General features: G+C 36.7%; 1 protein-coding gene across 1 annotated transcript; it reads right to left on the bottom strand.

Annotated features, from left to right (window-relative positions):
• Positions 1-2,762: 2,762 nt before the first annotated feature.
• Positions 2,763-10,732, bottom strand: ASPA (aspartoacylase). The gene is made up of 6 exons (XM_050929647.1): positions 10,366-10,732; positions 8,019-8,214; positions 6,682-6,775; positions 5,952-6,059; positions 3,796-3,905; positions 2,763-3,213 (listed from the first exon to the last, which is right to left on the bottom strand). Exons 1-6 carry the CDS (start codon positions 10,602-10,604, stop codon positions 3,016-3,018), a joined length of 945 nt encoding a protein of 314 aa, XP_050785604.1. The 5' UTR covers positions 10,605-10,732; the 3' UTR covers positions 2,763-3,015.
• Between the last annotated feature and the right edge of the window lie 3,745 nt (positions 10,733-14,477).

The following is a 14,477-nucleotide window of genomic DNA, read 5'->3' as shown; positions in this document are numbered from 1 at the left end:
GTGTCCTCCACAATCTTGAATTGCCTTTCTGCCATTACATTCATCAGTAGGCTAACTGGTTATCCTGATCTTTGAGGGTGGTTTTTTAGTTGGAAGGTTTTTGGCTGGGTGGTCGCGTACTGGTGGACCTAGGTTGGATTCCCGTCGTTCCATCACGGCTTACATACTTAGGGAACTTGTGCAGATCCTTGGCGATGTATGTCATAATGGACAGGAGGCGGCCTTGTTCAGGGCTGCATTCTTGACAGCAGTTTTTGGTGCTTTCAAGATCAGTGAGCTAGTATCTGGGTCTGGTAGGGACTCAACAGGAAGGGCTTTGCAACTGCGGGATATACAATGGCAGGAGCATTCAATAATATTACACTTCCGACGGTCAAAGCCAGATCAAGTCAGCTGGGGTGAATCTGTGATCCTCTGGCAGGGTGGTGAGCCTGGGGTCTGCCCAGTTCGGACTTTGAAGGCCTACAGGGTTATACGGCCAAAGGGGAAAGGCCCCCTTTTAATGCATGGTGATGGGAGTCCCCTCATAGCATATCGATTTTGTTACTGGGTTGAGACGGGGGCTGATGAGGTTGGGGCTGTTAGCCCTTTCATTTGGTTCCACTCATTCAGAATCAGGGCGGCAACAGCAGCAGCACAGGTATGGGAGCAGAGACAATCTAGGCAATCGGGTGTTTGCATTCAGATGCATACCGAATGTATGTAAGACCTCAGGCGGTAAGTCAGCATTAATTTATCGTAATCTCATTACAGATATTGAATGATCAGCCATGCAGACAATGGTGTGGATCTGCAGGTATAGTATTGTATTTTGTGCCCATAGTCACATGTCCAGGGTTGCCCGAGGGTTCATAGCTGGGCTTTGGTGATGAGGTGATACTCAGTCGGCATGCAAGGAAGGTCAAGTTATGGGATCAACTAGTACTGATGCTATATGCTTTGCAGGCCTGTCAGCAGCCCCCAGATATAATGTGGTGCATTTTTGGGAAGACAATTTGGGAAAGCTTAAAGGGGTGGAACTAAGGCTCAGAGCAAGGAGGGACTTGGGGGCTGATCCTTGAACTTTTTCCAGGACTTAACATGATTTGGTCAGACATGCTTCATGCTTCAGGATCTGTTGGGGAGCTGTGAGTTGCCCCAGGATGGACAAGACAAGGAGGTATGTGAACAAGGAGGTGGCCAAATTCCTTAGGACCATAGGAAAGATAGTAATTTCACATCCTGGCATAGTATATGGGGCAGCAGAGTTGTTTCGGGAGCATGGGGTTCACCTGTCCGACTTAGGTGCTGTCATGTTTTAAGTGGTATAAAACATGGCATTAGGAGATATCTGGGAACCCAAGCACTTGTGGGGAGGAGCCAGCCAAGCAATTGCTGGTGGCTCCTTGTGGCAGATGTCCAGTGCAGGTACTCCATAGGAAAGGTATACAGTGACCAGATAAATGGCTTGTAAAAAGACTTAAAAAGAGATGTTAATTATAAGGTTGGGGACTCCTGTGATTGGTATGTCAGGGGGCCAACCCCCCATTATTATAGGAAACCTTAGCGCTCCTGGGAGGTGGGGGGTGGATGGTAAGGTCCCAGCAATGGATTTGTTGGAGGGACATGGATGGAAAAAGAGGGGGAGTTGGTAAAATTCCCCTGGGTAATTATGGAATAAACATGGGGTTACCTGCACTGTACACTGTTATCTGCCAGGTTGTCCCAGACATCTAGTAATAAAGTTGCAGCCTGATTAAACCAATGTCAAATGTCTCCTGTCCTTCTTTTGGCATAGCTAGACAACGTGTAGATGTAATTGAAAAACTTTGCAATTACAGAATGCTTTATATTTTAATTGCTGCAGAAATTTTATCAAATTTTTATCAAAATTCTTACACTTTCCACAAATATTGACCATGAAGTATAATATTGTACCAGTACATTCCTGGGCACATAACATTTGATTTAAACATATGCCACTAACTCAACAAAATCAATTTTTGATTTATTTGTCTTTAACATTAACTAGATAATATTTTAAGTATACTTGGTGTGATAAACTCAGGACAGACAGCTGCAAGAGAGGGGTAGGAATCAGTACCAGAGGGTTAAAAGGCCCTCCTCCTTATCAACTGAGAGACAACCACAGGTCAGTCAGGTTCAGCTGTGAAAGGGTTACCAAGGTAGCAAATTAGAAATCAGCTGAGGTGGAGCTACCTGAGGTTAATTAGGATCAGCTGATTCCAACTTGGGGATGCCTGAGACCTTTTTAAACCCTTCCCTGTGGAAGAAAGGGGAGGAGAGCAGAGAGAGAAGGAGCCCTGCTGCCAGGAGTAGCAAAACAGTGCGACCCACCAGGAGGAGAGGCAGTACTTTCTCCCACAAGGGAGTAAGAATTCACTAAACAGGACTGGTGGAGATACAGGGAGCAGACTTCCCCCGTGTCCCAAGGGGGACTGCATTACCCGAGCCTGTCTCACCAGGGCTCAAAGCAGCAGAGACTGGGGAGACTGAGAAGGTGCCTTGCCACACTGGTTTCCATTTTATTTTATTCAGAGTAACTTTCTTATTCAAATTGAAAACATTTCCTAACACAGTATGTATTTTTTCAGTAATGGAGACTTCAGGTTGCACAATTCTGAATAACATTTGGGAAAGATTTAAATTTTAAATGTAGGAAAATCTTTATATAAAAGTTAACACATTGATCAATTATCTGGTATATTATATAGACACAGCTTTTCAGAATGCATTAAATAATCAGCTATATAAACTAGTAATACTTATTTCTAGTATCTGCAATAAACTATTGAACATGGCTAAAAATAATACTTTGCATTTCAAAAGTGCTTCTCATCTTCAAAGTGCTTAGTAAAATTAATTAATACACAATTTTAAATTAAAGGTTAATTTCTGCATTGATTTATGTTCCATAAATCCCCACTGACTTCACCTGGATTACATGGAGTAGAAATCAGCAATGAATTTGGCCATATGTCTAAAGTTTCATAATCTTTTACAAATGTCCTAGCTCTAAGACAAAGAGGATCTGATACCTTTTGCAGTAAGTTTTACTTTGACTGTTTTTACAAAAGCTTGTTTCTTTTCATAATATGCAGCCTCATTCACAAATGTTGGGTATACTGTACAATCCCCTTCATAATTAATGGTCTCTCCATCAATAGTTAAAAATATAGGATCCCCATTGTTCAGTGGCTGCCAGTCTTGATCCTTACAGGAAATTAGATTATAGATTATGTTAGAAAATAGATTATATTTTCACTTTCATATTTTTTTTATAACTTTCACATAAGATTCTTAAGTTTATTATGCATAGTTAGACTACTCTGTGCAGTTCATGGCCAAAACTTTCAAAGCTCCACTGATTTGGGATGTCTGACCTCAGGCATGCATCTTGGGCCTGATTTTTAAAAGTGCTGAGCACTCACTATTTCAGGTGAAATAAATGGGAACTGTTAATGCTCAGCAACTCTGAAAATCAGGCCCAAGGTTCTCAAAGGTTTGGCTCCCAAAATGGGAAGCACCTGTTGAGAATGAAAGTATACCATACTTTCTTTTCCTTGACTTTTTGTTCAAAACTGAGTTTAGAACTTCCCAATTCAATTGCCGAAATACTGTAAACCATTAGTTATAAAACTTATATGAATGGTTCTAAAAATTCAATCTCTCCATTGGTGGGTTTGACATAATTGTAAATATCCTATTTGATGATATACCATATATTATACCATAAACCAAACATCAAATAGAATTCCTATAAAAATGTTGTAAATGAAGAATGATAAATTTTACCTGCAGGCTAGGGTGAATAACAGCAGTAATTTCACCATTTTTATTCCTGGGATAATCTACTTTTTCCATTATTTTGTAAATTTCAATTGTACATGGTGGAAATTCCTTTCCTAGAAAGGATAGATATATTTTTTAATGTCATGTCAGCAAATTACCAGTTAAATAGTACATCTAATTTATTTAGAATGGCTTAAGTCATTCATTTGTATCTGTTCATAGTTTATCAGTAATTAACTCAAGTAACATGAATATGTCTAGCTCCAGATTTCCTATCCCATGAAGGTCAGGTTGCTGATTGATGACCCAGTTGCTTAGCATTGCATAAAAATCTGGATCTAAATTTGAACAGTATTGTTGACATCACGGATCTCAATCACTGCATACACAGTAATAAATTCATTTTGTAGATGAGGAATTCATAAAATCTGACAGTATTATTTAATAGTTAGGGAATGATATTGATGGGATTGCATGCAGTTCTTGTTTTCTGACACAATAACGTGGACTTCTTAGATGGCACTGATGCATGCCTATGTCACTGCTTCAAGAATAAACTGACAATCAGCAGTCAAGCAAAAACTTTCCTAATACAAAGATATTTTAATTTATAACAACTATGTATTGACTTCATATAGGTGCATAACAAAAGTTTATTGACTCTCATAAAATGATTTGAGGTAAAGGTATACATAAGAAATGGAAATGAATAAGCTGCTCATTATAAATGTTTCTTGTTTATATAGCACTCTCAGCATACAGTTACTATAAAATAAGTTGTGAACACAGTTGTGAACTACCACCTTATATCTTATATATATCCTACATATCTTGTAGGATCCTGCTGGAAAGGAGTAACAAGTGGGGTTCTGCAGGGGTCTATTTTGGGACCGACTGTTCAATATCTTCATCAATGACTTAGATATTGGCATAGAAAGTACGCCTATTAAGTTTGCAGATGATACCAAACTGGAGGGATTGCAACTGCTTTGGAGAACAGGGTCATAATTCAAAATGATCTGGACAAATTGGAGAAATGGTCTGAGGTAAACAGGATGGAGTTTAACAAAGACAAATGCAAAGTGCTCCACTTAGGAAGGAACAATCAGTTTCACACATACAAAATGGGAAGAGACTGTCTAGGAAGGAGTACGGCAGAAAGGGATCTAGGGGTTATAGTGGACCACAAGCTAAATATGAGTCAACAGTGTGATACTGTTGCAAAAGAAGCAAACGTGATTTTGGGATGCATTAAGAGGTGTGTTGTGAGCAAGCACGAGAAGTCATTCTTCGGCTCTACTCTGCGCTGGTTAGGCCTCAGCTGGAGTATTGTGTCCAGTTCTGGGCACCGCATTTCAAGAAAGATGTGGAGAAATTGGAGAGGGTCCAGAGAAGAGCAAAAAGAATGATTAAAGGTCCTGAGAACATGGCCTATGAAGGAAGGCTGAAAGAATTGGGTTTGTTTAGTTTGGAAAAGAGAAGACTGAGAGGGGCATGATAGCAGTTTTCAAGTATCTAAAAGGGCGTCATAAGGAGGAGGGAGAAAACTTGTTCACCTTAGCCTCTAAGGATAGAACAAGAAGCAGTGGACTTAAACCGCAGCAAGGGAGGTTTAGGTTGGACATTAGGAAAAAGTTCCTAACTGTCAGGGTGGCTAAACACTGGAATAAATTGCCTAGGGAGGTTGTAGAATCTTCATCTCTAAAGATATTTAAGAGTAGGTTAGATAAATGTCTATCAGGGATGGTCTAGACAGTATTTGGTCCTGCCATGAGGGCAGGGGACTGGACTCGATGACCTCTCCAGGTCCCTTCCAGTCCTAGAATCAAGTTTCACCATAGTTCTAGATTCTCAAGATTCAATAAAAAAGGGCAAAAGTAATTAACAACAGAAGTTCTTAAGGCTTAAGTGCAATTTTCAGTTCCAACATTATTATATAATTATTCATCATGTTGTAATTCAGTCTGAGTAAAATAAATAGTAAATTTATTAAAGACTGTATGAATGAACTTACTATTAATACTACAATAATACAAAATGAGTTGCATTTGTTTCATTGCAAAATGCTGTAGCTTCATTTATTTAAAAAAAAATCTACTCTTTTGCAATGAGATATTAGCAGAAAATAGGAGTGTTCATGCTTGCATGATTTACTATACCTTCATTAAAAATGTGCACAAAATCAAGGCCATGTTTGATAATCTTTCTCATTTTGTCCAAAATATCAGCTCTAAGAACTCCTTGGGGCTGAGGCCCAACTTCCACACCTGTGTACAAATGAGGGAGATATTGACAGACATATTGTATGTCACATGTTTAAAATGCACACTAAAAACATACATGCCTGTGTGTGTGTCTGTGCTTACTGTTTTAGAATTACCAGTTTAATTAACATTGGAGGCAAAATAATGCAATTTTTCTCTAATGTTATCCTGTCTATTGTAGTATAAAGGAACAGGTTAGCCACTTCAGTTCAGACACAATTTCTCTTTCCTGTATCCCACCATCCCTCTTCTGGTTAACAACCAACATTGCATCCTAGTTTTATTTATGAGAAATAAATACCTCTTCTGAGTTCAACATCAGTACTGCCATTAATCAAACAACATAATTTACTTTCTATCCTAAAATATTATAAATATCTCCAATAAAATATTATTCTTACAAAAAGCGACTTGATTGAATATAAAAAAGGGGGGGGGCACTTTTTGCAGAATGGATATTTTATTTACCAAATCAAGTCCATATGATTACAAAGCAGGTGGATTAAGCTCATCATAGAAATTTGTTTAACTTAAAGAAACAACTTAAAAAGAAAAATATTTGGAGACAGGCATCTATTTTCATAATTTCTGGGGATTGGAAAGTGGTCTCAACATTCATATTTACCAACAGGGTGTTTTGCTATAGATCGAGTTGTTGCATATTTCAAGTTAGGATGTTCAATTAGGAAAACAGGACAGCATTCTGGAGCCAAAGCATTCTGTGAAGATTTGTCAAAAAAAGTCTTTGTTATGCAAATATTAAAAATGTTGTGCTACAAAAGACTACTGATGCTGAAATGATTTACACAATGTCTTCAATATGTTGCTCTTATTTCATGGCCCTAAAATAAGTAGGACATCTTTAGAAAACATACAAAGCTATATTTGTAGGTCTGCTTTCCCTTAGTTCATGACAGGCATGCTCCACTGAACTTTGCTGCACACTAATATAAATGAACACAGTCCCAGTCTTAATTTACCCAGAATCAAATTGCTTTAGGACAGATTTCAAATATTTTTCTTCTAGGTAGGGTTAGATTCTCTTATGAGACACACGTAGTGAGTTAGCCTAGTTCTTTTATATATCTTGGCAGAAAGCCTTCCTATCCATTCCTTTCTAGATTATTGCCTATCATTTCTACATTTTGATTAGCTGTATGCCAATCTTCATATACTCTTACACATAAACTGACCACATCTTTGAACAGTATATAAACAGAGGAATGGGACACGATGAAAATTAAATATCATATGTCAAAGTATATGAAATATCTTCTCTTGAAGTATATGAATTAAGGGGAGGGGATCCTCAGAATGTACCATATTGACCTAATTTTGCTCCCATTAAAGACAGTAGGAGGCTTATCGTTAACTTCAGTAAGATAACAGGCCAACATGGTGCACTTTCGAAAGTCTCACCCTAAATGTGTGTCTCTTGCAATACCAACAAGATTAAACATTTTCAACACTTATTAGTACTGCAGCCAATGTATATCAGGGTTCCTTTTGTCATAGCCTTATTCCACACATTTTTCAAGTCTGCATTTTAAATACCTGATGTCTTACAAAATTTTGCATTCAGCCTACAATTTTTTCCAGCTTTATGACAGTCTAGTTTAAAAACAGACCCAATGATCTGTAAGTTTTTATTAATTTTGCTGTGTGTTATTTTTTGCTGCTGGCCCCACATTTGTCTTACTGGTAATTTATTTACTAGTGCTGTGTCTATCAATTGTTATCATGAAAGGTTGGAATCAGTACTAACCAGTATTAGACCCAATTTAATAATTCTTTGTGATAGTAAATATCCCATTCTATAGTTAGTTTTATATTCTTTACCAAACATCTTAGCAAAATAAAACTGCATAAATGTATTTAAATAAAGGCACAAAGTTGATATACAGTAATGTTTCAAATACAAATCTAAATATATTCTCAAAGTTTATTAAAAATTAGTTTTACCTTAATATAATTAAACATCTGGATTGTAAAGTTATTCCTGGAGTTTTCAAGAATAAGAGTGCCACCCATGTTAGAAGTTGTGTTGTGAAGGTCAAAAATAAGGTCATAGGCATCATTACTATTTTTTGGACCAAATACATGATTGATTTCCTGAGCCCTTCTCACTTCATATGGAATATCTTCTGTGATTTGCCTGCTGTTAATATTAGTACAAATAAATTAATTAAATTCTATAGCTTTGCTGTCAACAACAAATAGAGTATCCTTTTCATCTGATTTTTCCATAATTGATTAGAATTGATATACCATATACAACTACCCTGTCAAACTGTTTGACCTGTAACAGGTTGTGCTTGAACTCAACAAGTATAAATGCTAGTAGGCAATGTGTCTTGCTGTTGTCTCTATCAGTATTTTGCAAGATTTCTCACCTAATCTAAAATGGTATTTTACATTACTTCTGCTTTACTACTTTGCATGGGCTCCCAGTTCACAATGGTTGGAATTCTCCCTCTGTACAGAAAGGCAGCACAAGATTTATGCACCATGTAAAGTCATTTATAGGGCCTAATCCAGCATCTGTTGAACATAGAAGTCTTTTATGAGCTAGTTCATGCCCTTAGACCTTGGTCCTGATCTATGTTTTTCATGGCTTGTTTCCTTTTTGATCATCTTCTTACTTTTCATATTCTGACCAGATTCTTAAGATCCCTTGGTTTGGGTCCTCTCGCTCCATAAAGCAGATGATACTTATGGATTCCATCTGGAATTCTTTCCCTCAAGATTTTAGTAAGTTCCATCTCAATGTCTTCAAGACTAAATCAAACTGTTCTTTTTAATATACCGGTAGTTTATGGTTGTGAGATTTTATAGTTGAATGTACTGTACTTTATTAATTGCATTGTAAAATGGCATCTGATATGTCATATACCTATAGACTATCTTTGTGCTTTAATTTAATTGAAACTGAGAACTTCTTGGGATAGGGGAAAGATGTAAGTACTCTGGGTAAAATCCTGCTGTTTTGAAGTCAATGAGAGCTATGCCATTATCTCCGGTGGGGTGGGATATCACACTCTATTTTTGTAAAGCTATTGGTAACTATGTCTTCACATCAGAAAAAAAAGCATAATAGTCTTCTAAATATACTTACTAATGCTCTAGTCTTGAGTAATCTGTTGGGATTTACTGAGAAATATTAGTAAAAGTTATACAAAAAGCATTTAAGAAGAAATACTGTACTTTAACTTAGATAAGATGATAGTACATTTGTTAAACCATTCCAATTTCAAAGCAGGTGAAATAATAAAGAGGAAGACAAATTATTCTAAATGCATAAGTATATTTATGTGTAAATAGTTTAAAAGTTGGTGCAGACCTTTGTCTCTTGCCAAGTATTTACCTTCTAAGGGAAACTACCAATAAAACAATTCTCCCTTAGATAAAATGTCAAATGAAAATGCATAGATGCATTGTAAAGACAAATATTTTTATACAGCATGTATGATGTAAATGGTCTTTGCTGTTATCCACCTTTCCCATCAGGACCTTTGTGTTGCATAATTAGCTGTTGAGCATGCAGATATATCATACTTAAAAATGCTTGATTCACCTACCAAAGTCCATTTCGACAGTTAACATCTCAAACACAGAGCTAACACAAATGTCATTTATCATTGTAAAATAAGCCTCTTAAATTGGAATAGTTACACTTTGTTTTAGATTATGTAAATAAAGAAATACAGTGGGATCACTTAATTTATTGACAATTTTGTCTGTATAATTTTGCCATACTATGCATATTTCAAACTTGACTGTTTTCACATTTCATTCTACACTATATGTGACTGAAATTTAAAATACTTTCAATATTTATATAACATTTGTTTTTTCTCAGAGACACATGATATCATATTTATCTATATTTAAATATCTTCGAGTTTTAACAACTGGGTATGTGGCTACCAGTACAGTGACATTAACAACAGTCCAAAAGTTAAATTGCCCAAGGGGTTTCAAGACATGTGAGAAATGACATTGCCACTCAGAATAATAGCAATACTTTAACTTTACATGAATAAGCTAATTCTATATTGATTTTAAATATAGTCTAACTTTCTGTGATAATTTGTCTCTTGTTGCAATAGCGCTATTTAAACAATGAAGCAACTAAGTACATTCTATTTGGTCTTTCTGGGTTAAAGGTCAGTGAACAATATCATGTGATTGCACTGTCAACAAAATATTGGTGTTTATGTAAAAATTTTACCAATAAAATAATAAAAGAAGCTCCTGATAACATTTAAGATAGAAAACTAAAAATATACAAGCACACAGTTATTCTTACCCAAGATTATCAGGATCAAAAACTCGGTTCAGGTCACAGTCAATGTATCTAGTACATTTCTTCACAGCTCTTGGGTTGGTAATAAATGGTCTCACTTCCAGCCCTGTTCTTTGAATCTCATCTCCATTCTCTTGCCAATGCTTGACCAAAAATACCCCTGATAACTCATTGCCATGAGTCCCTCCAAAGATAGCAACTCTTCGTACAGGAGCCTCATGAACAACATAACAGGAAGTCATTCTATTAAGCTGGTTTAATGATTGCTGCACTCAAAACAGAAAATAATAGCAAAGTAAAACATTTGTTCCTAAGAAAGGACAGAAAATGTTTGACTTTTTTATCTGTCTAGACCAGATATTAACTGAAGTGTATTAACATTTCTCTAACAAGTCTTACGAGTTTTCTGTTGCAATATATGGGTGTTGCTAAACTGACACTCCTCCTTCCCAAACCCTGCCCTTCTTTTTACCATATTTGGATCATAATATGTATAAATCAGCTAAAGATACAGTCATATAGTTCAATCACTAACTTCTGTATTCAATGTGTAATGTTATACAGTGTATAATCAAATACTATACTAATGAAAAACAATATAATTTTTAATTAGTACTTTAAAATAATGTTCACATTCTACACAGAAAATCCACGGAATGCTAGCACTTCAAATTGGATCTACCAGGTATATTTGTGCATCACTTCATTTGTGTTTTATATCACATAGCCAGTACAATATGCAACAGAGAAATGGTTTAAAGTAAGAAAAATACACAACAAAATATGAAGTTATGATTTCATATCTTAGGTATCGTGAAAGACAAAATGCTGAAAGCTCATTACTGTCAACTACCAAAGACGTGTGGTATCCAAGTACAGCTGGATTTCTTGAAGTATGTTTTTTGTTTGTGTATGTGTATGTATATATACATATACATATATATGACAGTTCTATAATACTTAACTAATGAACAGTGACTGCAGGGGGCTTAATTAAAGATTAGAATTCAATATATTCACATCAGAGTGTAATATTCTTGGCTCCAATGTTGCAATGGGATCTGTTAGCATGGACCTCTCTGCCAGTGCAGATTATCTAATTGGTGTTTTACATTTCTAACTTATATGATTCTAATGATACAAAAAATAGATGGATGTAGCTGACATAAGATCAAATAGTTGTACTTGCCTCTCAAAACCTTCAGAGGTCAAGAACCCGCCTTTTTCCAACTCCAGAATTGTTCCATAATCCCAAAACATACACCATAACCACCATTCACAAAGGACTTTCAAAGAGCAAAATTAGATTATGCAGCAGTCACATATGTTCCATGGCATCCTGGCAGTGTTTTATGGCCAGCATTATACCTGCAATCCCAAGCCATTATATGAGGTCTTCTACAAGTCTAGACTAGCCGGAACCCACCCTATTGTGAACATTTCACACATCCTTTCCTAAAGGCTTTTACCATATAGTATGATAACTTGGAGAATAAAAAAACAGCAGGAAAAAACAGCTTTTTTATAGGCAAGAGTAATCTGTACTAATTGTAATTACAACTCTGTAATGACTCACTGCACACCACAGAGATACAAATGAACTCTACATTTCAAGCGTATAAAATATAATTTTTGTTAAGATTTGCTTTCTTTCTGTTAGAATTTATATAGGATTTATATTTCAATCATCCAGAAACCTCACTGCTATGTGAGAAAGATTTGATATGTTAAAGATAAAAGAAAGCTGAACACGGGATTCATACATCTTGATTAAATCTACTGGAAGTGTACTCACATAATAAAACTTGCACTTTAAATTTCAGCCTATGCATACTGATTTACTGAACCTTGTAGTGAACTAATCTAGATAGACTATGTTTATTCAGACACCTAATGGTATTATTTCTTCACTTTAATAACTTGACACATAGTTGCAAGAAAGATAACTGTAGTAAATAATTTATTAAACAAACTAGAATAGTTATATTTACACCAAAAGACTGTTTTGTACCATCCTTTGACACCACTGCTTTTTGGTCATGATTCCAAAGTTATTACACAGTGACTGAACAAATGACTCACACTTTGAATCCTGTTTATAGAATTTAAACAGTGCAGCACTTTGGAAAGTAAACTGTAAAATGCAAATACACAGTGCTAGTAAACACAGTTTCTCTTTTATTTTTGAATGTATGATAATGTTTATAATTCCCTGTAAGAGGTAGAGTGAAACACAGCAATTGTTTATACACTTACCTCATTTAACATGCAAGAAGTTTGTCTCAGAGAAAGAGCTTTAATAGAAAAGATACAGTGCATTTCCAAACATGAGTTTAGGACTAAAGCCGTGGAAGCTTCTTTTATACCCTTAAAGCAAGTTAACTTCCAAAGAATGTTTAACTCCTGGTTTCTCAGTACTAACTCTAGTGAACTTGTGGTCATAAATGAAAAAGAAACATTTAAAGAGTTTTCTTCTGAGTTAAGATGCTGACAATAATATAATCCGTTATTACTGTGTTGTGCACCACCACCTATATTTTTGTATCCCAGGAAAATTATTCAGACACTTATTTTGGCTTCTTTAATATCATTTTAGGGCTATTTTGTTTTTGCATTCTGTAATTATTGCTTTTTTATTTGTGCAGCAGTACAAAAGCCTTAAGAGCAGCGTTGAGAGGACTTTGAAAAGTTATCACTAATGATAATAAAGCTATTTAGTCTAAATCATTTTATAGAGGTTCCTCTGTGTATTCTCCCCCACAATGCTCTCTGTTGGAGTGACTGGCTGCCCTGAAGACTGAAAGCTGAACTTGACTGCCTCCAAAGAATATTAACATAGGGCTGCATCTACCACTGTAAAAGATAGTTGCCCCTGAAAGCAAAATACCAGGGGCAGCAAAATGTTCAGTAACTACTTGTATAGGTCAGTGCAGTCTGGTAGGAGTTGATATTTGCCAACTTGCTTAAAGCATCATAGTGCTTAGAGCTGCCTCTATCAGCACTGCTTTCAAGACAGGAAGAGAGCAGTTGCTGCACTTAAACAATGAGGGCTCCTTCCCTTGGGGAGGAGAGTGACTCCTCTGCAATGCACACAACTCATGCCAGACTAGGAGCAAGGGGCAAAACCCTGCTACTTTAGCTAGTATCCCCTGTGTGAACTAGTAATTACTGCACTAGGCTGCTGAGTGGATTTTCTACACTTAAATAATTACAATGGAGATGATAGGACTGATAATATCTGTTAACTGTAAAGACTAGGCATGTTTTTTCCTACCAAGGCAACTGGGGCACCTGGACCCTTTCGCCTCCAAAGAAATGAATCCCTCATTTATATTCAACTGGTAGCCCCATTAAGAGCACTATACATATTTTAAAGTTTTTAAATGAAATACTATTGGTCTATCTTGCAGAACACCCAGAGCTTAGGGTAAGGGCCGTTCTAAAAAAATAAAATAAAATATGGAGATATACCTATCCCATAGGACTGGAAGGGACCTTAGGTCCAGCCCCCTGCCTTCACTAGCAGGACCAAGTATTGATTTTGCCCCCATCTCTAAGTGGCCCCCCCTCAAGGATTGAGCTCACAACCCTAGGTTTAGCAGGCTAAAGCTCAAATGACTGGGCTATCCCTATTTTTTACTATATTTGAAAAAAAACGCATCTACATTATTTTAGCTGGGTGTGATTGTTTTAATTGTGAGGTTCCCAGGTACTTTATTTATTTTCATAATATTTTTTCTTGCAGAGGTAAAAGACTGCCCAGAAGTAATGGCTGGAGAAAAAGCCACTCAGAGGATAAAGGGTGAAAAGAAGCTAGGGTGAAATCCAGCCCAGAGCTGATTGTTGAGGGGAAAGTCTGTCATAGGCTGGAGAAAGGGGATAAGTTTATAGTTAGAGTTCAGGAGGGTTTATTGCATGTTTTTGTTGGGCTTCTGGCGCCACCTAGGCAAGCCCAGGTGCAATGGGAAATGAGTTTATTCTTTATGCCTACTCAGTTCGTGCTCTCCTCACGGGGCTGTGTGCCTCCTGTCATCCGTGCCCGACACAGCCCCCCACCCTCCACACACGCATTCCCCCTCCCCAGTCTCCCCCAGTCCCAAGCTGTGCGGAGAAGG

The sequence above is a fragment of the Gopherus flavomarginatus genome, chromosome 19 (genome assembly GCF_025201925.1).
Source record: "Gopherus flavomarginatus isolate rGopFla2 chromosome 19, rGopFla2.mat.asm, whole genome shotgun sequence".
Taxonomy (NCBI): Eukaryota; Metazoa; Chordata; order Testudines; family Testudinidae; genus Gopherus; species Gopherus flavomarginatus.
Note: the sequence above shows the minus strand (reverse complement) of the source record. Positions and strands in the feature narration are given on the sequence as shown.